At 40.6% G+C, this 25,606-nt stretch overlaps 1 protein-coding gene across 1 annotated transcript in view; it reads right to left on the bottom strand.

The window, feature by feature from the left end:
- pgap1 (post-GPI attachment to proteins inositol deacylase 1) overlaps positions 1 to 25,606 on the bottom strand; it is a 319,938-nt gene that overhangs the window by 168,764 nt on the left and 125,568 nt on the right. Inside the window, exon 13 of the mRNA XM_051930514.1 lies at positions 22,305 to 22,382. Coding sequence (XP_051786474.1) covers positions 22,305 to 22,382 — 78 coding nt within the window. The remainder of the gene's footprint in view (positions 1 to 22,304; positions 22,383 to 25,606) is intronic.

The following is a 25,606-nucleotide window of genomic DNA, read 5'->3' as shown; positions in this document are numbered from 1 at the left end:
ACATATATATATACATACATATACATACATACATATACATATACATACATATACATACATACATATACATATATACATATATATATATATACATATATATATATACATATATATATATACATATATACATATACATATATACATACATATATATATACATACATATATATATACATACATATATATATATACATATATATATATATATATATCCATCCATCCATCCATTTTCCAACCCGCTGAATCCGAACACAGGGTCACGGGGGTCTGCTGGAGCCAATCCCAGCCAACACAGGGCACAAGGCAGGAAACAATCCTGGGCAGGGTGCCAACCCACCACAGGACACACACAAACACACCCACACACCAAGCACACACTAGGGCCAATTTAGAATCGCCAATCCACCTAACCAGCATGTCTTTGGACTGTGGGAGGAAACCGGAGCGCCCGGAGGAAACCCACGCAGACACGGGGAGAACATGCAAACTCCACGCAGGGAGGACCCGGGAAGCGAACCCAGGTCCCCAGATCTCCCAACTGCGAGGCAGCAGCGCTACCCACTGCGCCACCGTGCCGCCCTATATATATATATATATATATATATATATATATATATAGCAAAATACCCGCGCTTCGCAGCGGCGAAGTACTGCTTTAAAATTTTAAATAATAAACTGAGGGAAATTATATAAATAATTATTTGTTAAGGATCTCTTTGTATACCATGTTGTCAGTTCGCCCCTCCGGTTGTAATATGACCAAGTTGTGTGCTGAGCTTACTCTTGAGCATGCAACGTATACTTGGCCATGTGAAAAGCAAATCAAGAACAGCAAGACCGCGCCAGCTGCGGAGCTCAGCTTGGAGCGAAATGAAGTGAATGAAATGAGGTGAATGGGAGGGGAGATGATCACGTGACTCCAACACCCGCCTTAACTCTCCATCCCTCCACAAACACACAAACAGTCTCTCGGATCCCAACTCTCCTTTATATATATATAGATAAACAGCAAAATACCCGCGCTTTGCAGCAGAGAAGTAGTGTGTTAAAGAGGTTATGAAAAAGAAAAGGAAACATTTTAAAAATAACGTAACATGATTGTCAATGTAATTGTGTTGTCATTGTTATGAGTGTTGCTGTCTTATATATATATATATATATATATATATACACATACATACATACAGATATATATATACACATACAGATATATAAATCGACAGGACACACATTCAACTGGGACAACGTAAAAGTAAAATTTAAGGCCAGTACAAAAAGCGGCAGAGAGTTGGCCGAGTCTTGGCTATCAGATGAAAACGCCATCAACAGACACTTGGACATAAACCCAGCATATGCCAACTTAAGAAGGACATATGCACTTTAATTAAACGATACACCCCCCCTATCCCCCCCCCCTTGATCATACTGACTTAGTCACCGCCACCCACCCCCCCCCCATCCCCCAATACTGAATGTGATGCTATATATTGCCTTTGATTCTTGTAAGTCTAAGCATTATCCTCTGATGAAGACCCCTGATAGGGGTTGAAAGCTCAGGAATAAAACTATTTTATGATACGTGATTCATTTTTTCTCCCTTTGTGGATCTCCAACTGCAAATTATATATATATATATATATATATATATACAGTGGTGTGAAAAACTATTTGCCCCCTTCCTGATTTCTTATTCTTTTGCATGTTTGTCACACAAAATGTTTCTGATCATCAAACACATTTAACCATTAGTCAATATAACACAAGTAAACACAAAATGCAGTTTGTAAATGGTGGTTTTTATTATTTAGGGAGAAAAAAAAATCCAAACCTACATGGCCCTGTGTGAAAAAGTAATTGCCCCCTGAACCTAATAACTGGTTGGGCCACCCTTAGCAGCAATAACCGCAATCAAGCGTTTGCGATAACTTGCTATGAGTCTTTTACAGCGCTCTGGAGGAATTTTGGCCCACTCATCTTTGCAAAATTGTTGTAATTCAGCTTTATTTGAGGGTTTTCTAGCATGAACTGCCTTTTTAAGGTGATGCCATAGCATCTCAATTGGATTCAGGTCAGGACTTTGACTAGGCCACTCCAAAGTCTTCATTTTGTTTTTCTTCAGCCATTCAGAGGTGGATTTGCTGGTGTGTTTTGGGTCATTGTCCTGTTGCAGCACCCAAGATCGCTTCAGCTTGAGTTGACGAACAGATGGCCGGACATTCTCCTTCAGGATTTTTTGGTAGACAGTAGAATTCATGGTTCCATCTATCACAGCAAGCCTTCCAGGTCCTGAAGCAGCAAAACAACCCCAGACCATCACACTACCACCACCATGTTTTACTGTTGGTATGATGTTCTTTTTCTGAAATGCTGTGTTCCTTTTACGGCAGATGTTAACGGGACATTTGCCTTCCAAAAAGTTCAACTTTTGACTCATCAGTCCACATGGTATTTTCCCAAAAGTCTTGGCAATCATTGAGATGTTTCTTAGCAAAATTGAGACGAGCCCTAATGTTCTTTTTGCTTAACAGTGGTTTGCGTCTTGGAAATCTGCCATGCAGGCCGTTTTTGCCCAGTCTCTTTCTTATGGTGGAGTCGTGAACACTGACCTTAATTGAGGCAAGTGAGGCCTGCAGTTCTTTAGACGTTGTCCTGGGGTCTTTTGTGACCTCTCGGATGAGTCGTCTCTGCGCTCTTGGGGTAATTATGGTCGGCCGGCCACTCCTGGGAAGGTACACCACTGTTCCATGTTTTTGCCATTTGTGGATAATGGCTCTCACTGTGGTTCGCTGGAGTCCCAAAGCTTTAGAAATGGATTTATAACCTTTACCAGACTGATAGATCTCAATTACTTCTGTTCTCATCTGTTCCTGAATTTCTTTGGATCTTGGCATGATGTCTAGCTTTTGAGGTGCTTTTGGTCTACTTCTCTGTGTCAGGCAGCTCCTATTTAAGTGATTTCTTGATTGAAACAGGTGTGGCAGTAATCAGGCCTGGGGGTGGCTACGGAAATTGAACTCAGGTGTGATACACCACAGTTAGGTTATTTTTTAACAAGGGGGCAATTACTTTTTCACACAGGTTTGGATTTTTTTTCTCTCTAAATAATAAACACCATCATTTAAAAACTGCGTTTTGTGTTTACTTGTGTTATATTTGACTAATGGTTAAATGTGTTTGATGATCAGAAACATTTTGTGTGACAAACATGCAAAAGAATAAGAAATCAGGAAGGGGGCAAATAGTTTTTCACACCACTGTATATCCATTCATCCATCCATTTTCCAACCCGCTGAATCCAAACAGGGTCACGGGGGTCTGCTGGAGCCAATCCCAGCCAACACAGGGCACAAGGCAGGAAACAATCCTGGGTTTTTATCTTTATTTTATTTTATTGTAGAATCAACTTCTATCTGCGCACACCAGGGCGGCCGTGGGCGGATGCATATGGTGTATTCACTCCACGTTATCGTGCATTGCGCTGTCACTGGTATTTTGATAAAAGAATTTGAACAACATATAAGAAGCGTATAAATTATTAAACAGTAAAACATTAACATTTAAGAAGTAAAGTTACATTAAGTACTACTGCAGTGCCTTCGGGTATACCTCATTTTTTGTTTGCCCATTACATGCTTAAATGTATACATTTTTTGGTGCACCTACCTGAGAACACGCGACATATAACCGAACGTGGCAGAAGCATGGATTTTAAACACGCGTTGAGTTCATCTGCTGGTCTCCCTCGTGAAATAACTGGTAATGTTTGACTAAAATCTACAGCGAGTAAAACGACATTACCTCCTATTTTTTTTTTTACGATCTCTGAGATCTTGCTTTTTTCGGTTCAAGGCTTCATAAGCTCTTATGTTCTATGGTGTACTTATCCCAACCCATCATCTTTGAATGTTGCAAGACTTTCGCCTTGTATGTAGATCGGGGTAATTACATTCATTGCATTCCTAGTCTGAATCACAATCTGATTGTATGGGTGGTTACCTGGCACTGTAGGGTTGCCACCCGTCCTTTAAAATACGGAATCGTCTCGTATTTGAGAATAAAATTGCGCGTCCCGTTTTGAATCAATACGGGACGGGACTCGTCCCGTATTTTTTTTTATCATTTTTTTTAAAGCAGCGTCTCATGCAAATCATCCCACACGCATTTTATGAAGATGCCTCCTTTCCTACTTTGGATTGGGTAATACTTGATGTCATCGTTAGTTTGATTGGTCTTTTTAACTGTCCAGTGAGGAGGGCGGGTCTTTTAAGTAGAGTCTGCAAACTGTTGGTACTGGGATGTGGCACCAGCTGCAGTATGCGTCCCTTATTTTTTTGTATTAAAAGTGGTAACCCCACCTGGTAGGTAACACTTATGTTTGGTCATGAAGTCGTCTAAAATCTGCCACGTGCCCTCTTTTAATTATGAGAAGTAGATATATATAGCCAAATTCTCGCGCTTCGTTGCGGCGAAGTACTGCTTTTAATTTTTTAAGAAGAAAATAAAGCCTTTTTAAACGGATCGAAAATATACCAATAACAATTTGTTAAGGATCCGTTTTTTTTGTGAACCTCGCTTTTCACAGCTGTCCCGTTACGGCGTGTGTTTCGTTTATTTGACAGTATGTAGATCGTGGTAATTAAATTCATGGCATTCGTTTTCTGAATCACAATCTGACTGTATGGATGGTTACCTGCCAGGTTACGCTTGTGGTTGGTCAGGAAGTCGCCTTACATCCGCCACGTGCCCTCTTTCTGCTCCCAGAAGCTGATCATAGAATGGTTTTAATAGTTTACTTTCAAATAATGCAAAGAGTATGCGACACGTGTTTCTCCTTAATTCTGGGCTCATCAGGCATACACACTCACTGCATCCCCTCTCGAGAATCGAATATCGTCAGCGCCAGAGTTGAAGCCCCTAATGTTGCGGTCAGCAAGTGGGCTAACATCCGCCATGGAACAAATACAGTGCTATCAGTCAATGCAGAATGTTAATAAACCTTAAACCTGAATGTTTTAAAAAGGAAATGTGAGTGTGTACATTCTCAGGGGAAGACATATGTGTGCACAATTATTAGGCAAGTATTAGAGTGCAGAATTATTATGCAACTAAAAGGAAAAATGAAAATTTTCCCATCTCAATTGTTTATTTTCATCTGTTAAAGTGAGAATAATAAGCAACTAAAAAATTGCAAAGAAACATTTCTGACATTTCCAAAAAAAAAACAAAAACAGTGACCCTTCTTTTCAATAACAATCATAAGCCTTCCATTCACATAGTCTGTCAGTTTCTTGATCAACGTTTTGTGCAGCAGCAACCACAGCCTCCCAGACAGTGTTCAGAGCGGTGTACTGTTTTCCTTTCACCTTAAATTTCCCATTTAAGAAGGGACCACAAGTTCTCAGTAGAGTTTAGGTCAGGTGAACTTTGAACTTTAAGGCCTTTACTGGCTAGCCACGCAGTGGAGTACTTCGATGCATGTGATGGAGAATTGTCCTGCATAAAAATCATGGTCTTCTTGAAAGATGCAGACTTTTTCCTGTACCACTGCTTGAAGAAAGTGTCTTCTAAAAAATGGTAGTAAGTTTGCGAATTGATTTTGAGACCATCTTCAACCCAAAAAGGATCAATTAGCTCTCATCTTTTATAATACCAGCCCATACCAGTACCTCACCTCCATCTTGCTGCCGCCTGAGTCGAAGTGGAGCTCTGTGCCCGTTACTGAACCAGCCACGGGCCCATCCATCTGATCTGTCAAGAGTCACTCTCATCTCATCAGTCCTTAAAACCTTTGAAAAATCTGTCTTTAGATATTTCATAGCCCAGTCTTGACATTTTAACTTATGTCTTGTTCAGGTGTGGTCGGGTTTCAGACCTCCTTATCTTGGCCATGTCTCTGAGCACTGAACACCTTGTACTTCTGGGCACTCTGAGTTGCAGTTCTGGAATATGACAGCACTGGAGGATAAATGAGTTCCTGGTAGCTTCACGTTTGATCCTTCTTAAATCTTTGGCAGTTAATTTGCATCTTTTTTTTCTCAACACGTTTCTTGTGACTCTGCTGACTATTTGTAACAAACTGTTTGATGGTTCTGTGATCACGCCACAATATCTTAGCAGTTTCAAGAGTGCTGCATCTCTCTGAAAGACTTTTTACAATTTTTGACTTTTCAGAGTCAGTTAAATCTCATTTTGGCCCATTTTGCCAGAGGAAAACAAGCTGCCTAACAATCATGCACACCTTGATATAGGATGTTGCTCTCCTTAGGCCACACCCTCCCTAACTACACAAATACACATCACCTGATATAGTTAAATACAACAACATTCAAGTAAATACAGCTTGGAGTTGGAATATATGCATAAAAATGATACTATGGTCAAAATAATCACTTGCCTCATAATTTCGCACACAGTGTACATACTGTGGAAGAAACATTAGACTTACAGGTCACATAGTAATTTAGGGTAAAAGTGTTTTGATATGGTTTCCACATTAATTTCTTTAGCATTGGATCCTAGTGTCACTCTGGCTGTAAAAACAGTGCTAAAAGCATTACTCCCTAGCGTCACTAGGGCAACTGTATAGGCGGTAGTTCCAAGGATTACTCGGGCTGTGGAAGTGCCAACAGCATTAATGGAAATGATATAGACGTGTCATGCATAAGCAACAGGCTCGAGTGTTACCCAGGTAACAGAGTAGACATATCTTTTCCTAGCCTTATAATGGCGTCCGTAAGAAATGTTTTTCAGCATACCAGGTGTTGTACACTCTTGACAGTGATACGAGCAGTGATGAAGTGAATCTATCTTCGGGTAGTGACATTGAAACTGACAGTGAAATTGAACGTGACTGATAAATCCGAAAGTGATGCTTGTGTCAATGGCACATGTGCAGTGTACTGTTCAAAAACTGATCGGTCTGGAAAGAAAATCCACAAAGAATCACTCTACAATTGTTTTGACCGTGACACTGAATTGTGTATTTCACTGTGCTTCAAGATATACCACACAAACAACACATACTTGACAGTATATACAGTATTAGCATTATTTTTATTATTATTATTCATAATAATTATTTGTATCATTATACTTTCTACAGTTTTGATTTTGTACTTTTAGTCTTTTGCATGTTTTACAGTCAAAAAGATCAGATTTAATAAATATGTAATTTTTCACGCCAAAAAATGCAATGGTTTTTTTGATAAAAAATGTAATGCTAAGGAGGTTAAAATATAGCATTTATCTTAAATAAATAGCATAAAGCATTAATAAATGTCATAAACCTGTTCAGACATATCAGGAAACAAGGTAAAGGTCAAGACAAAGATATAATACACACAATGTACTGAAAGATGACTAAGAGAAGACTAAGAAATCAGCAGATGTCCTGTAAACAACCAGAATAGACAGTTGTTACATACACACAAATTTAAAGGGTGGTGGCTCAAACCAAAGGGTATAAGAAGAACCAGAATATAATAAAATAAACTTTTATTTTATAGAAGACATTTGGGTATAAACCGATGAACCAACCAGAGTAAAATGTATGCACTGATTGATAACATATGTCATTTCAATAGTTTAGAAAATACTTATATAATCATGAATGTACGCATTTGGACAGCTTAAAGTATCAGGGGCCTCATGTATAACGCCGTGCGTAGAACTCACAGTATAACATGGCGTAAGCACAAAAGTGGGAATGTGCATACGCACAGAAAAATCCAGATGCAGGACTCTGTACGTATGCAAACTTCCTCGTTCTTCCGCTACATAAATCCCAATCAGCGTGAAAAGTAAAGCACATGCATGCGCCTTCTGTCCCGCCCCAACTCCTCCCAGAATTACGCCTCATTGAATATGCAAATCAATATAAATAGCCTTCTGTGAAAAGACAATGGGAAAAGCACGGGGGAAAATATAAGAATGTTAGCGAATACCAAGTGGAGACAAAGGAAAAACGTACTATTTGTTGGTTTAAACAGTGGTATAATCAACAAAAGGAAGTTGATCAAGTGACAGAGTGTCAGAGAAACTCGAAAGCTCAAGTTCACAAAGTCGCACAGTGCCCGAAATAAAAAAGAAATCACATATCTATCTATCTATCAAAGTTGCTGTGAAAAGGCGAGTCATAGCCCACTGTCATATGAGTGTCATATGAAAGCTTATTAGGGTACAGACAAAAAAAATAGGCACACAGTGGGGAAAAAAAGCACGAAATGTCAACTTTAATCTCGAAATTTCCACTTTAATCACGTAGTTTATTTTGCCATTAAAGTAGAACATCATAAACTTAATCTTAAAATCGTTTAATTTACTAGTTTCTCAAATCCCATTGTAACTAAAGTAGCACGTTAAATGCTTTGTTCTGTATTTGATCTTCTATGTGCTCTGTGTGTGTGAATCACTACCTGCTTCTTTAAACGGGCTTTCTCTTTCTCCGAAAAGACACATAATCCATTACATTCGTGATATTACAGCTCTCTGAATAATTAAAATACTGAGATGTATACGTGATATCTTTTTCATGATGATAGGAATGAAAGCATGTTATTAAACATGGGAACATGGTGGTGCAGTGATTGGTCGTGTCTCACGCAAGAGGTTTGCTGCGCCATGCGCGACCTTCGATGAAATAATTTATTACATTAGTACTGTCTCTTTCAAACGTACTAACCTCCAATTCCTGTCCTTACTTTTCTTTCTCCAAATACCCAATCGCCACACAATCAGCTCTGTAATAGACGTGAAGCCATTTGTAAGCTTAGAACGCCGATTCTTCAAAACTTTTAAGGAACATTGAAATATCTTCGTAGTACGTGTTTAATTATTCTATCCGTCTATCCTTCCAGTGTCACGTCAGTACCAGCAAGAATACAACGTGAGGCAGGAACAATCCCTGAACTAGCTAGCGCTGCGGCACCGTGTCCTCACATGTTTAATTATTAACAATACAGATTATTTAAATGAAGTTAAAGTTTTATCTCTATAATATAATCAACATATTTTGCTGCATTTCATCTTAAAAATGATATCGTCATCATATGTAAATACGCGCTTTATAAAGTGGCACAGGTTGTGCAATATTATAACTGTAGTGCAAGTTTACAGTGAGGTGATTGTACTTAAGTACAAACAGTTCTACAAGGAGCACTTGATGGACTGATTGAGTGCGTTTATAGTTCTTGGGATGAAACTTTTTCTAAACCGCGAAGTCCGTATAGGAAAGGCTTTTAACCGTTTTGCTGTGGCAGCATGCTTGATACTGTATACCGTTAATTCTCTTTCCGATCAGCTGTTGCTGTGATTCCCCACTCAGATACAGTGATATAAATACTCCAAGTGGTGCAGTGAGAGTAATATGGAAAAAGATGATCTGCTGTGGCAACCCTTAACTGGAGCAGCTGAAAGAAGAAGATGCAGTGAGAGTAACAATGCTAAAGCAGTTATGGTATTTGGAATACTATGGCTATTCCTTGGACCATTATATTGCTGCAGGTTAATTACAATCAGATACATTACACTAATAAACAATATGCAGTTAGTTTAAGTGTATTTATAAAGCCGCGTCAGGAATGTGGATCTAAGAAAGAAAGGGTGACCACACAGGAACAGTAGCACTGCTTTGACGCTGGGTGCTGCCAGTCTGTAAAACCGAGCTGAGAAATTGTGTACACCAGGGTATGAGTTACCGTGGAAATGTGCGCGGCGTTACACCAAGTTTAGGTTTATACATCGCGATTTGAGCGTGGAAACGTTCGTACGCAACATTTCTGTGCGTACACACCGTTTATACATGAGGCCCCAGGTGACTGTAATTTCCTGCTGGATCACAGGATGGTGATGCTTACCAAAACCTTGTCTATCCCTCCCACCAGAAGATTGACATCACTTCCTGGACACCTGGACCTGCCTCTTCCTGCCAGACATCCTTATCCCCATATGTTGAATTGATCATTTTTCAGACTCGTGTCTGTGAAGACATTACTTTTCATTTTTAACGTTCATTGTTTCCAATTATATGGGTTATGCAAACAGGTGCTCCAACTCTTTATGATTGTTTGTGGCTTCTCTTACAGTGGTGTAGTTGGTGGGATTCACAAACTTTGCTAAATGACAAAGTAACAGGATGTAGGGGCCATCATGCAAGCCACAGTGCAAATCCAGGCATTGAAAGTCCAGTTGCAGGTATGTAATCAGGCACATACTGTTCTTTGGTGGGAATGATTGTTGGGACTGTCCCAGATATCGACTGAAAAGGTAGTGTGTGAATAATTGGTAAACATTCTCCCTCATTTTCTCTTCCAGCTGCTCTGTTGGCAGAAACAGAACACCATGGTTGACCTAATTTCCTTGAGAATGGCCAAATCTAAAAACACTGCACAGGAACTGATAGGGGTTTATGTGCATGACAGTATCCCTAAAGAAGTTCTCATGAATCAAATGACACCTTTCACCTTTGAGACATTCAAGGAAGTTGCCAAGTTACTCCACATTAAACACCTAAAAACTATCAGTGTACCTTCCTCAAACTGACAGTTTAGTGGAGTTCTTCAATCAAATTCTCAAGCAAATTCTTCACCAAGTGGTCAATGAGGATGGAAGGAGCCAGGATCAGTTACTACCCCTCAAGCCTTTTGCTTACCGGAAGGTCCCTTAGGCTTCTATAGGTGCCTCACCTTTTGAGTTACTGTACTGTATATCCTGAAAGGAGAATGGGAGGAGGAGAAGCCCCCCCCATAACCCCCCCCCCCCCCCAACATTCTAGAATATACTGAGCAATTATGGAAAAGATTTGAAAAAATTAGACCAATTCTAACATAAAATATGGAGTGTGAGCACTCAGAAAGGTTCACTATTATGACCACGGCATGACCCTGCAGGAGTTTCAGCCTGGATCTCAAGTCATTTTTCTAATTCTCACTTCTCATTCTTATGAAATTAAGGAGAGGAAGGAGCTAGTTGATTATTTGGTGAAACAACCAAACCATCACCAAGCTGAACATGTTTACCATGAATACTTGTTGAAACTGTGGAAGGACAGAGGCCTTGGCTATTTTCCAGTTGAGATACTACTACTTCCTGGGCTGTGAATTCACTCTGGTGATGTACCTTGCACCCTTGCAGAGGGTGGAGTCAAATACTCATTTAACTGAGTGGTTATTGGATCTACAACCTTTTTGAGGTAGGCAGCTCTTGGCTTAAAGTCTTTCATCGTCGACCCGGTCTCCTGTGTTCAAGGTCTCATGGGTTGGAACACCTGACTTGATAGCTCTGGGCTGAAGGGGGTTAGCTCCTTTCATACATGTGCACATTGGGCTCATGTGATGGTAACTTCCCACCAGAACAAAGGATGGCACTGTTTACTAGAACCTTGTCTCTTCTTTCTTGTGGAGACTAACATTGACAGCTTTACCACCCTTGATGTCGCTTTTAAAACTTGCGTCTGTGAAGACTTTTAATTCATTTATAACCTGTATTTTTTTTCCCCAAATTATACGGGGTTTGCATTCAGGTGACCCAACTCTTCGATTGTCTGTAGTTTCTCTTACAATATATATATCCATACAGACACACACACATTGGAGATTTTATTACAATGGAATTTGCACATAGTGTGGTGTTTCATCACATGCAGTTGACAAAGCTAAGGAATGTAAATCTTTTTTTTGTTTGTTTTTGTCAGCATACACACACAAAATAATGTACAATTTTTTAAATTTAATTTTTAAATAAATCAAATGAATCAAAATAATTGATTCAATTACAAGTCGTTCAAAAGAACTTAATTAATGAAGTGAACTGAAATGCCCTTCGCGTTTGACATTTTCGAGAGAGAGATCAGAGCAGCAAGTGTATTAGACAGTAGCTGCTCATTGCCAGAGATATCATGACCATGTGCTTTTCTCCCCACGTGGGGAACGCTCTCCCATCAGAGCTGAACACAATCAATATAGATGATGTTGGAGCGTACCAATCTTCTGATTGGCCAGAATTACATTTTTTAAAAAAAAATTTTTTATTGAATTTTAAAGTTCATCCTGTTTCGCTACTACTTAGGCGGAGCCATGGGGGACAGCTAGTTATCTATAACCTCAGTTAGAAAAAGTGAAAGTTCAGGCAGGAAAAGGAACTACACATTTAATTATGCAATTATGCATGTCTCTGTATTGCATCCAAGATAGAGTTAACTTCACTTCATGGCAAGATGGCAGGAGAAAGAACGAACGAATGAATGATCGATCGATAGATACTTTATTAATCCCAAGGGGAAATTCACATACTCCAGCAGCAGCATAATGATAAAAACAATATTAAAGAGTGATAAAAATACAGGTATGACACAGTAACTTTGTATAATGTTTAAAACGTTTAAAGGGTGGAATTGAAGAGTCGCATAGTGTGGGGGAGGAACGATCTCCTCAGTCTCTCAGTGGAGTAGAACAGTGACAGCAGTATATCACTGAAGCTGCTCCTCTGTCTGGAGATGATACTGTTCAGTGGATGCAGTGGATTCTGCATGATTGACAGGAGCCTGCTCAGTGCCCGTCGCTCTGCCGGGGATGTCAAACTATCCAACTCCGTGCCTATAATAGAGCCTGCCTTCCTCACCAGTTTGTCCAGGCGTGAGGTGTCCCTCTTCTTAATGCTGCCTCCCCAGCACACCACCACGTAGAAGAGGGCCCCTGCTCGCCACAACCATCTGATAAACCATCTGCAGCATCTTATTGCAGATGTTGAAGGACGGCAGCCTTCTAAGGAAGTATAGTCGGTTCTGTCCTCTCTTGCACAGAGCATCAGTATTGGCAGTCCAGTCCAATTTATCATCCAGCTGCACTCCCAGGTATTTATAGGTCTGTACCCTCTGCACACAGTCACCTCTGATGATCACGGGGTCCATGATTGGCCTGGTCCTCCTAAAATCCACCACCAGCTCCTTTGTTTTGCTGGTGTTCAGTTGTAGGTGGTTTGAGTCGCACCATTTAACAAAGTCCTTGATTAGGTTCCAATACTCCTCCTCCTGCCCACTCCTGATGCAGCCCACGATAGCAGTGTCGTCAGCAAACTTTTGCACATGGCAGGACTCCGAGTTGTATTGGAAGTCTGATGTATATAGGCTGAACAGGACCGGAGAAAGTACAGTCCCCTGCGTCACTCCTGTGCTGCTGACCACAATGTCAGAGCTGCAGTTCCAGAGACGCACATACTGAGGTCTGTCTGTAAGACAGTCCACGATCCATGCCACCAGGTATGAATCTGCTCCCATCTCTGTCAGCTTGTCCCTAAGGAGCAGAGGTTGGATGGTGTTGAAAGCGCTAAAGAAGTCCAGAAACATCATTCTTACAGCACCACTGCCTCTGTCCAAGTGGGAGAGGGATCGGTGTAGCATATAGATGATGGCATCCTCCGCTCCCACCTTCTCCTGGTATGCGAACTGCAGAGGGTTGAGGGCGTGGTGGACCTGTGGCCTCAGGTGGTGAAGCAGCAGCCGCTCCATGGTCTTCAACACATGTGATGTCAGGGCGACAGGCCGGAAGTCATTCAGCTCACTAGGACGTGATACCTTTGGGACTGAGGTGATGCAATATGCTTTCCAAAGCCTCGGGACTCTCCCCTGTTCCAGGCTCAGGTTGAAGATATGCTATAGAGGACTCCCCAGCTCCAACGCGCAGGCCTTCAGCAGTCATGGCGATACTCCATCTGGACCCACTGCTTTGCTGGCACAAAGTCTCCTCAGCTCTTTGTTTACCTGGGCTGCTGTAATTGTGGGTGGGGGGGGGGGAACTCCCTCCTATGCTGGCATCAGCAGAAGGATGGGTGGAGGGTGCAGTACTCTACGGTGAGAGTGGGTTAGGGTGGTCAAACCTGTTAAAGAAGTTGTTCATCAGGTTTGCTCTCTCCACGTCTCACTCGATGGTGGCACCCCGGTTCGATCTGCAGCCAGTGATGATCTTCATCCTATCCCACACTTCCTTCATGCTGTTATTCTGTAACTTCTGCTCCAGCTTTCTCCTGTACTGCTCCTTCGCCGCCCTGAGCTGGACTCGGAGTTCCTTCTGCACACACTTGAGCTCATGTTGATCACCACCTTTAAAATCCCTTTTCTTCTGGTTCAAAAGGCCCTTGATGTCATTTGTAATCCATGGCTTGTTGTTAGCATAGCAGTGTACTGTTCTTACAGGAACTACAATGTCCATACAGAAGTTGATGTAGTGAGTAGTGCAGAACAACCTCCTCAATGTTCTCACTATATGATCCCTGCAGGATATCCCAGTCCGTAGTTCCAAGCAGTCTCTCAGAGCCTGCTCTGCCTCAGGGGACCACTTCCCGAATGAGCGTGTGGTTGTAGGTAGCTCCCTCACTCTGGGTTTGTAGTAAGGCTGAAGCAGAATCAGGTTATGATCTGCTTTCCCAAGCGCAGGCAGCAAGGTGGTGCTGTATGCGTCTTTAACGTTTGCATACAGTAGGTCAATAGTCCTATTTCCCCGGGTGTTACAATCCACATACTGGGAGAAGGCAGGTAATGTTTTGTCCAGCGTCACATGGTTAAAGTCTCCAGCGATTAGCACAAGCGCCTCGGGGTGCTGTGTTTGCAGTTTATCAACAGCGGAATGGATGATGTCACCCGCTATCTCCACGTCCGCCTGAGGGATGTAAACAATAACAACAATGATGTGTCCAAACTCTCTGGGCAAGTAATAGGGACGCAGACTTACGGCCAACAGTTCGATGTCCCTGCAGCAACTGGAGATTTTGATGTTTACATGTCCAGAGTTGCACCACCTTGTATTAACAGAGAGAGAGTCCTCCTCCTTTCCGATTCCCGCAGGTATTTGCGTCTCTGTCCGCTCTAACTGTGGTAAACCCGGGTAGCTCCACGTTAGCATCTGGGATGTTAGTTGTTAGCCACGTTTCACAAAAACAAAACAAACTGCATTCTTTGTAGGTCCTGACATTTTTCACCAGCGCAGCTAGTTCATCGATCTTATTTGGCAGTGAGTTCACATTTCCCAGGATCACAGAATGCACCGAAGGCTAATATCGCCACTTTCTCGCTAGCGATAGATAGATAGATAGATAGATAGATAGATAGATAGATAGATAGATAGATAGATAGATAGATAGATAGATAGATAGATAGATAGATAGATAGATACTTTATTAATCCCAGGGGGAAATTCACATACTCCAGCAGCAAAAAATATTAAAGAGTAATAAAAAATGCAGGTAAAAAACAGACAATAACTTGAATAATGTTCAACGTTTACCCCCTCTGGTGGAATTGAAGAGTCGCATAGTTTGGGGGAGGAATGATCTTCTCAGTCTGTCAGTGGAGCAGGACAGTGACAGCAGTCTGTCGCTGAAACTGCTCTTCTGTCTGAAGATGACATTGTTTAATTGATGTAGTGGATTCTCCATAATTGATAGGAGCCTCTTGAGTGCCCGTTGCTCTGCTACGGATGTCAAACCGTCCAGCTCCATGCCAACAATAGAGCCTGCCTTCCTCACCAGTTTGTCCAGACGTGAGGCGTCCTTCTTCTTAATGCTGCCTCCCCAGCACACCACTGTGTAGAAGAGGGCACTCGCCACAACCATCTGATAGAACATCTGCAGCATCTTACTGCAGATGTTGAAGGATGCCAGTCTTCTAAGGAAGTACAGGCGGCTCTGTCCTTTCTTGCAGAGAATCAGTATTGGCAGTCCAGTCCAATTTATCGTCCAGCTGCACTCCCAGGTATGTATAGGTCTGCACCCTCTGCACACAGTCACCTCTGATGATCACGGGGTCCATGAGGGGCCTGGGTCTCCTAAAATCCACCACCAGTTCCTTGGTTTTGCTGGTGTTCAGTTGTAGGTGGTTTAAGTCTCACCATTTAACAAAGTCCTTGATGAGGTTTCTATACTCCTCCTCCTGCCCACTCCTGATGCAGCCCACGATAGCAGTGTCGTCAGCAAACTTTTGCACGTGGCAGGACTCAGAGTTATATTGGAAGTCCGATGTATATAGGCTGAACAGGACCGGAGAAAATACAGTCCCCTGCGTCACTCCTGTGTTGCTGACCACAATGTCAGATCTGCAATTCCCGAGACGCACATACTGAGGTCTGTTTGTAAGATAGTCCACGATCCATGCCACCAGGTATGAATCTACTCCCATCTCTGTCAGCTTGTCCCTAAGGAGCAGAGGTTGGATGGTGTTGAAGGCGCTACAGAAGTCTAGAAACATAATTCTTACAGCGCCACTGCCTCTGTCCAAGTGGGAGAGGGATCGATGTAGCATATAGATGATGGCATCTTCCACTCCCACCTTCTCCTGGTATGCGAACTGCAGAGGGTCGAGGGCGTGTTGGACCTGTGGCCTCAGGTGGTGAAGCAGCAGCCGCTCCATGGTCTTCATCACATGTGATGTTAGAGCGACAGGCCGGAAGTCATTCAGCTCACCAGGACGTGATACCTTTGGGACTGGGGTGATGCAAGATGTTTTCCAAAGCCTCGGGACTTTCCCCTGTTCCAGGCTCAGGTTGAAGATGCGCTGTAGAGGACCCCCCAGCTCTGATGCACAGACCTTCAGCAGTCGTGGCGATACTCCATCTGGACCTGCTGCTTTGCTGGCACGAAGTTTCCTCAGCTCTCTGCTCACTTGCGCTGCTGTAATTGTGGGTGGGGATGTCCCTCCTATGTTGGTATCAGCAGAAGGATGTGTAGAGAGTGCAGTACTCCGAGGTGAGAGTGGGTTAGGGTGGTCAAACCTGTTAAAGAAGATGTTCATTTGGTTTGCTCTCTTCACGTCTCTCTCGATGGTGGTACCCCGCTTTGAGCTGCAGCCAGTGATGATCTTCATCCCATCCCACACTTCCTTCATGCTGTTGTTCTGCAACTTCTGCTCCAGCTTTCTTCTGTACTGCTCTTTTGCCGCCCTGAGCTGGACTCGGAGTTCCTTCTGCACGCGCTTGAGCTCATGCTGATCACCGTCTTTAAAGGCCCTTTTCTTCTGGTTCAAAAGGCCCTTGATGTCACTTGTAATCCATGGCTTGTTGTTAGCATAGCAGCGTACTGTTCTTACTGGAACTACAATGTCCATACAGAAGTTGATGTAGTCAGTAGTGCAGTCAACAACCTCCTCAATGTTCTCACTATGTGATCCCTGCAGGATATCCCAGTCTGTAGTTCCAAAACATTGTCTCAGAGCATTCTCAGCCTCCGGGGTCCACTTCCTGAATGATCGTGTGGTTACAGGTAGGATTCTCACTTTTGGTTTGTAGTGAGGCTGAAGCAGAACCAGGTTATGATCTCCTTTCCCAAGCGCAGGCAGCGGGGTGGCACTGTATGCGTCTTTAACGTTTGCATACAGTAAATCAATAGTCTTATTTCCCCGGGTGTTGCAGTCCACATACTGGGAGAATGCAGGTAATGTTTTGTCCAGCGTCACATGGTTAAAGTCTCCAGCGATTAGCACAAGTGCCTCGGGGTGCTGCGTTTGTAACTTAGCAACAGCAGAATGGATGATGTCACTCGCTAGCTCCACGTCCGCCCGAGGAGGAATATACACGATGACAACAATGACGTGTCCAAACTCTCTGGGCAAGTAATAGGGACGCAGACTTACGGCCAACAGTTCGATGTCCCTGCAGCAAGTGGAGATTTTGACTTTAACATGTCCAGAGTTATACCACCGTGTATTAACATAGAGAGCGAGTCCTCCTCCTTTGTGCTTCCCACAGGTACTTGCGTCTCTGTCCGCTCTACTGTGCTAAAACCGGGTAGCTCCACATTAGCATCTGGGATGGTGTTAGTTAGCCACGTTTCGCAGAAACACAACAAACTGCATTCTCTGTAGGTCCTGACATTTTTCACCAGCACAGCCAGTTCGTCGATCTTATTTGAGATTGAGTTCACATTCCCCAGAATAACAGAAGGCACCGAAGGCTTAAAACGCCACTTTCTCGCAAGCCGCTTCATTTTTAGCTTAGTGCCGGCTCTGCTGCCACGATACCGCCTTCTTACCTCGTCAGGTAAATAGGGAACCACACCGGCACTGGCATTTGTTCTCAGCACTCGAAGTTGAGTACTTGAATAGACGAGTCTCGGCATGTAAAAATCCATACCCACGTTGTAAAAGTAAGTGTGTCCAGGAAACAAATCCACATAAAATAAAGTGGTAGGAGTGATCAATAAATAAAAATAGAAAAATAAAAGTAGAAAAATACACATACACATATAGTCCTACACGGAGCTGCTGAAAAGGCTGCCACTCTCAAATCCTGGACCAATGAGTGCTGGAAACTCATTTGGTATGTCTAATCATGTTTCATCATGACTAGACCAATGAGTGAATGGCCAATGGCCAATCAAAGCCACAATTCAGTTAAGACCCTGCTTCATACCACTAGGGGGGGTTTATGACCTTCCTGTGGGGGTGACTTCTAGACTCATGTCCAAACACAGTCAATTTTGCCAAACCAGTTCAATGAAACCCCCTGCCATAAATTTTACATCCGGAGTCTGTACTTAACACTAAGACTATGGGTTTGGTACAGCAGTTCTTATTCAAAGAGAAAATATGCCTTCTGAAACACTATCTAATACAAACAAAACCTATTCTTAAAAGACATAATATGTACAATTATTACAATGTAATATATCACATATGAAGTGCACTTTGTATATTTGAGGCTGGGGAGTGGGTCTTTTAGTGGTTTATAGATTGCGATTTACAGAGTGCATTTTTGCAAGTACTGATTTTCGGGTTTCCAAATTTTTTGCTTCTGTTATGGGTCTTTGTTCCTCACTAGAGCCATTTAATACACACTTCAGATGTTTATGGGTTTTTTTTAAAACTTTGAAAGCCTTTTTTGGAGCCAGGACAGGCTGAAGCCTACCAGTACAGTTTGTGGTCAGGATCCCTAAGGTGAGGCCAGTAGGCAGGCTAGATTCATAGGTCTTTCAAAGGTCTCAAACCTTTCCAACCATTTTAATCTACACATATGACAATAATGGACATCTACTAATATCTGATAGATATACCAGTCACTTGTCTCTTGTTATCCATCATACTAAAGGTAAAACTAAGTGGGATAGGGCTTTGCAGTTACTGTACCTCATCTGTGGAATTCTTTACCCATTTACATTAAGCAGTCACCCTCAATTGAACTGCTTAAAACTAGATTGAAGACCCATTTCTATTCTCTAGCTTTCCATGACCTTCAGTTATACTGATGGTTCCTTCCTCTTAGTCATTTCTTTTGTTTAAATTAACTGTGGGTTTATATTGCGTTTTATTGTATTTTATTTATATTTATTGTATATTTTATTGGAAAGCTCTTTGGTTACAGCATTACTGATGTTGTTTTAAATCTGCTCCATAAATAAATTGACAATTGGCCACTGACAATTGCTAAGCTTTCTGCTGTCTTTATGAATATCTAAAAGTGTCCCAATACTATAAATCATCAGGTAACTGTATTTTTATATTACAAGTTTATCATCTTGTCATGGGTCTAATTGCAATAAAAGGATTTTAAGGTCTGTTTTAACATTCTGTACCATTTTTCTAACAAAATTGTTAATTTTGAAATATGAAATGCAATGTATGTAAATTAATTTTGATAAATCATCTTGGGTAAGGAGTAATGCTATTTTACTACTAATAAAAATAGACAATAATATTTTATATTTTTAACAATGCATATGAAAACACGTGTGAACAGAAGTGAAAACATTATGAAAAATTTACTTTCCCAAGTTAAATTAACACTAGTACTGCATGGCAGCCTTTTTAATTAATGGAGGAGTTCTCTTAAAAGAAGAAATTCATTGGAGAAAACAATCTGCAGCCACAGGCCTTAGGACTAAACTTGAAATCCTTAGTCTAGACTTTGTATAATACTACTCTCAATTTTTCTTAATTTTGTTGTATAGGGTAAATAATACAGTATATCATTATTTGGAATACATGCATTGTATGTGTGTTCCGTGTCTCCAAAAATCTGGTTAAGTGTAGGATGAAAGGAAATACAAGGCACGAAATGCTGAACACATACATAAAGCTGAAACTTTTTCCATGTTATACTAATAATGACGTGAAGTGTATAATATGTGAAGACTTTACTCCAAATATCAAATAAACACGCGCACTTTTATTCAAGAATATAACCAAAGAAAAAAAAATCATTCAATTTACATGTTGCTGTCAATGAGTTAAAAACCCAAGCTCAAATGTCAATTGACATGAAGTTAATATGTATTCTTGAATGGTGCAGAGGTAAGAACTGCTGCCTTATAACCCAAAAGGTACCAGGTTCGAGACCAGGCACTCCATGTTTTCAGTAGTGAGCTGCTATTATTATTATCATTATAAAAACATATATTTGATTAGAGTCTGTAACACCCGGTGTAAATTTTAGCTCCTTGTAAAAGTTAGCGCTTGTTTTTTTTATTATTTAGTTTTATTCTCTCAGTGACATTCACATGGTACAATGAATTTGCCTCTGCCTCTCAAAGTTGATGGCATTTATCTCCATTCTTTTCACAAGAGCAGCAATGACCACAGTTGGTGCTGTGCCTGATGCCTGCTCAGAATTATTTGTTGTACTGGCAATCAAAGATACAATGTCCCGTGACTGCTATCAGACTACCATGCAGCATTTGCGCTTTGACAACAAAGACACCCATGCAGAACTTGAGAAAAACGACAGATTTGCTGCGATCTCAGACATCTGGCAACGTTTTGTCGAGAATTGTGTTTTGAGTTACAACCTGGGCCAGTATTATGAGTTTTTTCGTAGGCTTCAGGGATTCTAGTGTTAATACAGTATAGCATTAGCTAAATGCGCATTAATTAAAACATGCATTTCTTAAGCCATCAACATACATTAATCATAACATTTCTTGCTTTTCACAACTGTCAAGTTCTGAACTCCTGGAAGACATTATGATATGCAAGGAATAAATGCTTTCAAGATTGGATGCTTTCAAATGCTTTGGCAAGACAAGCCTTGTAACACGATTAGCAAACAAGTGAGGGAGTATCACCAGGTTCACCTTTGTCCTATGCCTTATATGCAAAGTGCTACAACATCTCTCTTCAACAGCCTTGTTTATCAACAATTTGTGAACGACTAGTGCTATTATCCCTTTCCATTACACTTACTGTGAATTGAATTGGTGAGTATGAAACAAAGTTCAGCAGGCATGTCATTTATTTCCTGCTAATTACACAAATGAAGAAGCGCATGCATAGAATGAGCATGCCTACTCCATGTCGCCTGTGCCTTCTTAAAGACACGGCACTTTCTTTTCAATAAAGTCTGCATAAAGCAATTTCAGCCACACTGTCATGCAATAACAGATTTTAATTCTGGTTTAACACTAGACTCCCTGAAGCGTGCAAAGTGTTCGTAATGCCAGACCACCTTAATTTTATTCTCACTTCCTCATCACTGCGTTAACTCTGCACCAATATCGCTTCTGTTTTGCAAATATGACAATCAGCTGCAGGCAGGCAAGCAGCCTACTACCCCATCCCCCATCGACGCAACTTAAGTCAGACACAAAATTCTCACAGAAGAAGTCTGTTTATCTGGGAGTGAGGTGTCTGGAATTGTACAAGAATATATATTTATTTAAAATGCATACATTTCATGTGTGTTCCATGTTGACAATGATCTTTTTAAATGCAGGATGATAGGAAATGTGGACCAAGAAATGTTGAACACATAACTAAAAACAGAAAATGTTTTCATGTTATACTAATAACAACAACATGATAACGTGAAGTGTGTAATGTGTGAAAACTGAAGTCCAAATATCAAATAAACACTATTACAAAAGGTATAACAAAACAAGTGTGCTTTTTATTCAAGAATACAACGGAAGAAAAGGAAACTGTTCAATTTACATGTATCTGTCAAATTCTGAAAACTGAAGCCCAAATATCAATTGATTTGAGTAAATACATTTGCATGCATGTTGTGTTTGCATCTTTCACGGTAGAAACGTGGCAGTTTCACAAATGTCTGATTTGCTGGTGCAGGAGTAAGTTGCTACTTTTTATCAGAAAACTTCTCCCTCAGTCTGCCCTAACCAGGCCTAAAGTCATGTCATTATGCCAATTAACATGGTTGAATGACCAAAAACATCTTGATAAACAACTGCCATATAATTGTTATTTTTCAAATGTATTGTACATGGAACCATTTTAATCTATATTATTGCTTGTTTTTGAGCTCATTCAGTTACTCAAATTTCTATTGTACACTGGCTACCAATGTAGAATGCTATGACAAAGTTTTAAGACTTACCTCCTTGCTGTAAACTGTGGAGGCACTTACTACAAAGTGAGAGATGAAAGGATAATCATCCAGTTTTAAAGTGATAACCTGATCAAGACAAAAGCAACAAATAAATTTTATGTGTTATTTTCTAATGTTCTTAAAACTAATTAACAAAAGAATATGCAAGAAAAATATGATCATGAATGATTTACACTACCAGTCAAAAGTTTGGAAACACCTAGAAATTGTCATGTTTTTGATAGAAATGCATACTTTCATTTATCAAGATACCATTAAATTGAATTAAAATGCATTACTTATGATACTAATGGCTATTACTGATTTAAAATTTATTATTCACGTATGACTGCAAATCCCCATTTTCAGCAACCATTTCTTCGGTGTACTAATGGTCACCTCCCTCCGCTAATCCTTAAATTAGTCATTTTAAATGTTAATTGGTTATTAGGGAAACCTTTGCAATTGCATTAGCACCACTAAAACCTGATTTTATGCTCACTTGAGTTGCAAGACACTGGCATTCCCAAAATTCAGTACTGGGTACAAAAATGGCCAAAATGAAACCACTTTCTCAAGAAACAATTCAGTTAGTCTATTGCTTTTTTTTTAGCTGAATGAAAGTTATTTCATGTGACAGATTGGCAAGAAATTGAAGATTTCATTCAAAGGTATTTATTACGGTCTTGTGAGAAGATGGCAATTTGGATCTAACCAGATTAGAAAAGGAAGGGGAAGGCTTAGATTAATAAGAGGATAAGGACATTGGAGTCTGTAGTTTGAGAAAGAAATGCAACACAAGTCCTCAATTGACTTCTTCATTAAATACACACCAAATACCATTGTCATCTGCAAAAGTAAAAAGATCATTATGGGGTGAAGGCCTTAATTATATCTGAAACAGACAAATAAAAAGAAAAATGTTAAAATAGCCAAAGGAACAAAGGCATTGGACAGAAGATGCCAGAAAAAGAATTCTATGGCCAGCATCAGTCAGTTGAACTACAGATAGCCATTAGCAACACTAGTAATGTCTTGCTTGTATTTTGAAAACAATTTAATGATATCTTGATTAAAAAGAAGTTATTAATTTCTTTCAAATACATGAAAATATCTGGGAGATTCCAAACTTTCAAATGCTAGTTTAAGTATTCACTCCCTTTAACACTTGAATTATCAAAGCCTACGAAAAAACTCATAATCCCAGCCCACCTTAAATCCGTTTGCACCTCTCTCTTTGTAAATGTGTCGATAAGCAAAAGCAGCAAACAGCCTGCTATCCCATCCCCCAACCACCACAGGAAGGGCAAAAAGCTCTCCCAGCTTAAGCCTTGCTTACCTGGGAGTGAGGTACCAGGAACTGTAGAGGATAAATAAATATATCGTTATTTGGAACAAATGTATTTCATGTGTGTTCCATGTCTACAAAGATCTGTGTAAGTGTATCATGACAGAAATGTTGAACACATACCTAAAATACAAACTTTTTTCATGTTTAAGTACTAATGACAACATTTTGATATGAAGTGTATAATGTGAGAGTCCAAATATCAAATAAGCATTTTCACAAAAGGTACAAATATAACAAAACATGTGCATTTTTATTCAAGACTATAAGCAAAGTAAAAGAAATCGGGTTAGTGTACTTCACTGTCCCAACTGCATTGGTAGTGCAGTGGTAAGAACTGCTGACTCATAAATCAATGGGTCGCGGGTTTGAGCCTTGCCGCCTCCCAAAATAAACGTTTTGAGTAGTGAGCTGCTCTTATTATTACTATTATACAATAAATTAATTTAAATAAAATTTAATTGGTTTTATTCTCTCAGTCGCGTTCACGCTCCCCCTGATCTGACACTGCTGTTTTCAAATAAAGATGTGCTATAACAGAGGTGAATTCAGATGAGGGTTCTACATCGCAGAAAGAGAACAGAAGCCCTCCCTACAAGAAGCGTCCACTCACATATAAGAACAACGCAGCTGCACCAGGTGTAAAGGCGAAAGATGTCACCGTTTGGATGCAGCAAGAGGTCCGGCATCATCCTGCTAGTCAGTCTGCTCCACACCTGTCCTTCAAAGAAAAAGCGTGGCTTACAGAGCTCACCCAGGTATTGTGCAAAGTCCTGTTTGTGATTACGTTTTATGATGGTCTTTATATAAAAACATTTATATGTTACTTATATAAAAGCCAGATTGAATGTTATTTATCTTGATTTATTTACGTATCTTCCTACAGCATAAAGTCACAAGTAGACTGCAGAGCTTCCTCTGTTTGATTGACATGGGCATGGAGACAAAGTATGCGTGTACTGAAGTGATATTAGCTGCAGGAGGAAGCTCCTGTCGCACACTACCCAACTGTGTTTGATCTTATTCAGGAAAAGATCCCAGTCGCCCCACGGGAGAAAGACTTTCCGAGACTAAGGTCATACAGCTTATGAAACTGTTTCTGGACAAAGGCAGAACCGTAACAACAGTTGCGTGGAACTTCCACCTGCAGCTGAAGAAAATGTATGCAAAATCCAAAAGAGTTACAACCTACATTGGCTAAGATTGGAGGAACTGTGCATAGAACTGTTACCCAATGCTTCACCAGTCAGTGCTTTGTGGAAATGTGTCAAAAAAAAAAAAAAAAAAAAAAAAAGCCACTGTTTTATAATTAAAAAATAAAAATAAAAACAACCACATGAGCACACCAGTTTTGAAGTCAGACAGAAGAAAATTCTATATACTGGTGAAACCAACACTGAGCTTTTTGGCCATCACACTAAAATGCTGTTTTTGCCATAAGCCCAACAATAAAAAGCACAACATCCCAACTGCAAGGCACGGTGGTTGGTAGTATTATGCTGTGGGGATGATTCTCTGCAAAAGGTTCCAGAAGACTTGTGAGGATAGAGGGTAAAGTAAACACAGCAAAATAAATGGCATTCTGGAGGAAAACCTGGTACAAAAGGCTTATTTTCCCAGAAGACAATGACCCCAAGCATGAAGCCAATGCTACAGGAGAATGGCTTAAAAACAAGTGTCCTGGAGTGACCAAGTTAAAGTTCAAATGTCAATGGAAGTGGTAATTTGTGGCTGGACATGAAAAGGTTATTCACTTATAATCCTCATGTAGCTTGACAGAACTTGAACAGTTTTGCAAAGAAGAATGGAGAAAAATGTGTCCAGATGTGCAAAGCTGAAGAAACCTGTCCACATAGACTCATGGCTGTTTTCATTGCCCAAGGTGCACCTACTACTATATACATTGACTTGAATGGGGTGAATATGTATATGATCAATTATTTTGTGTTTTATTACTTGTAAT

This window comes from Erpetoichthys calabaricus, chromosome 8, assembly GCF_900747795.2.
Source record: "Erpetoichthys calabaricus chromosome 8, fErpCal1.3, whole genome shotgun sequence".
In the NCBI taxonomy this organism is placed as follows: domain Eukaryota; kingdom Metazoa; phylum Chordata; class Cladistia; order Polypteriformes; family Polypteridae; genus Erpetoichthys; species Erpetoichthys calabaricus.
This window is presented reverse-complemented; position numbering and strand designations above follow the sequence as displayed.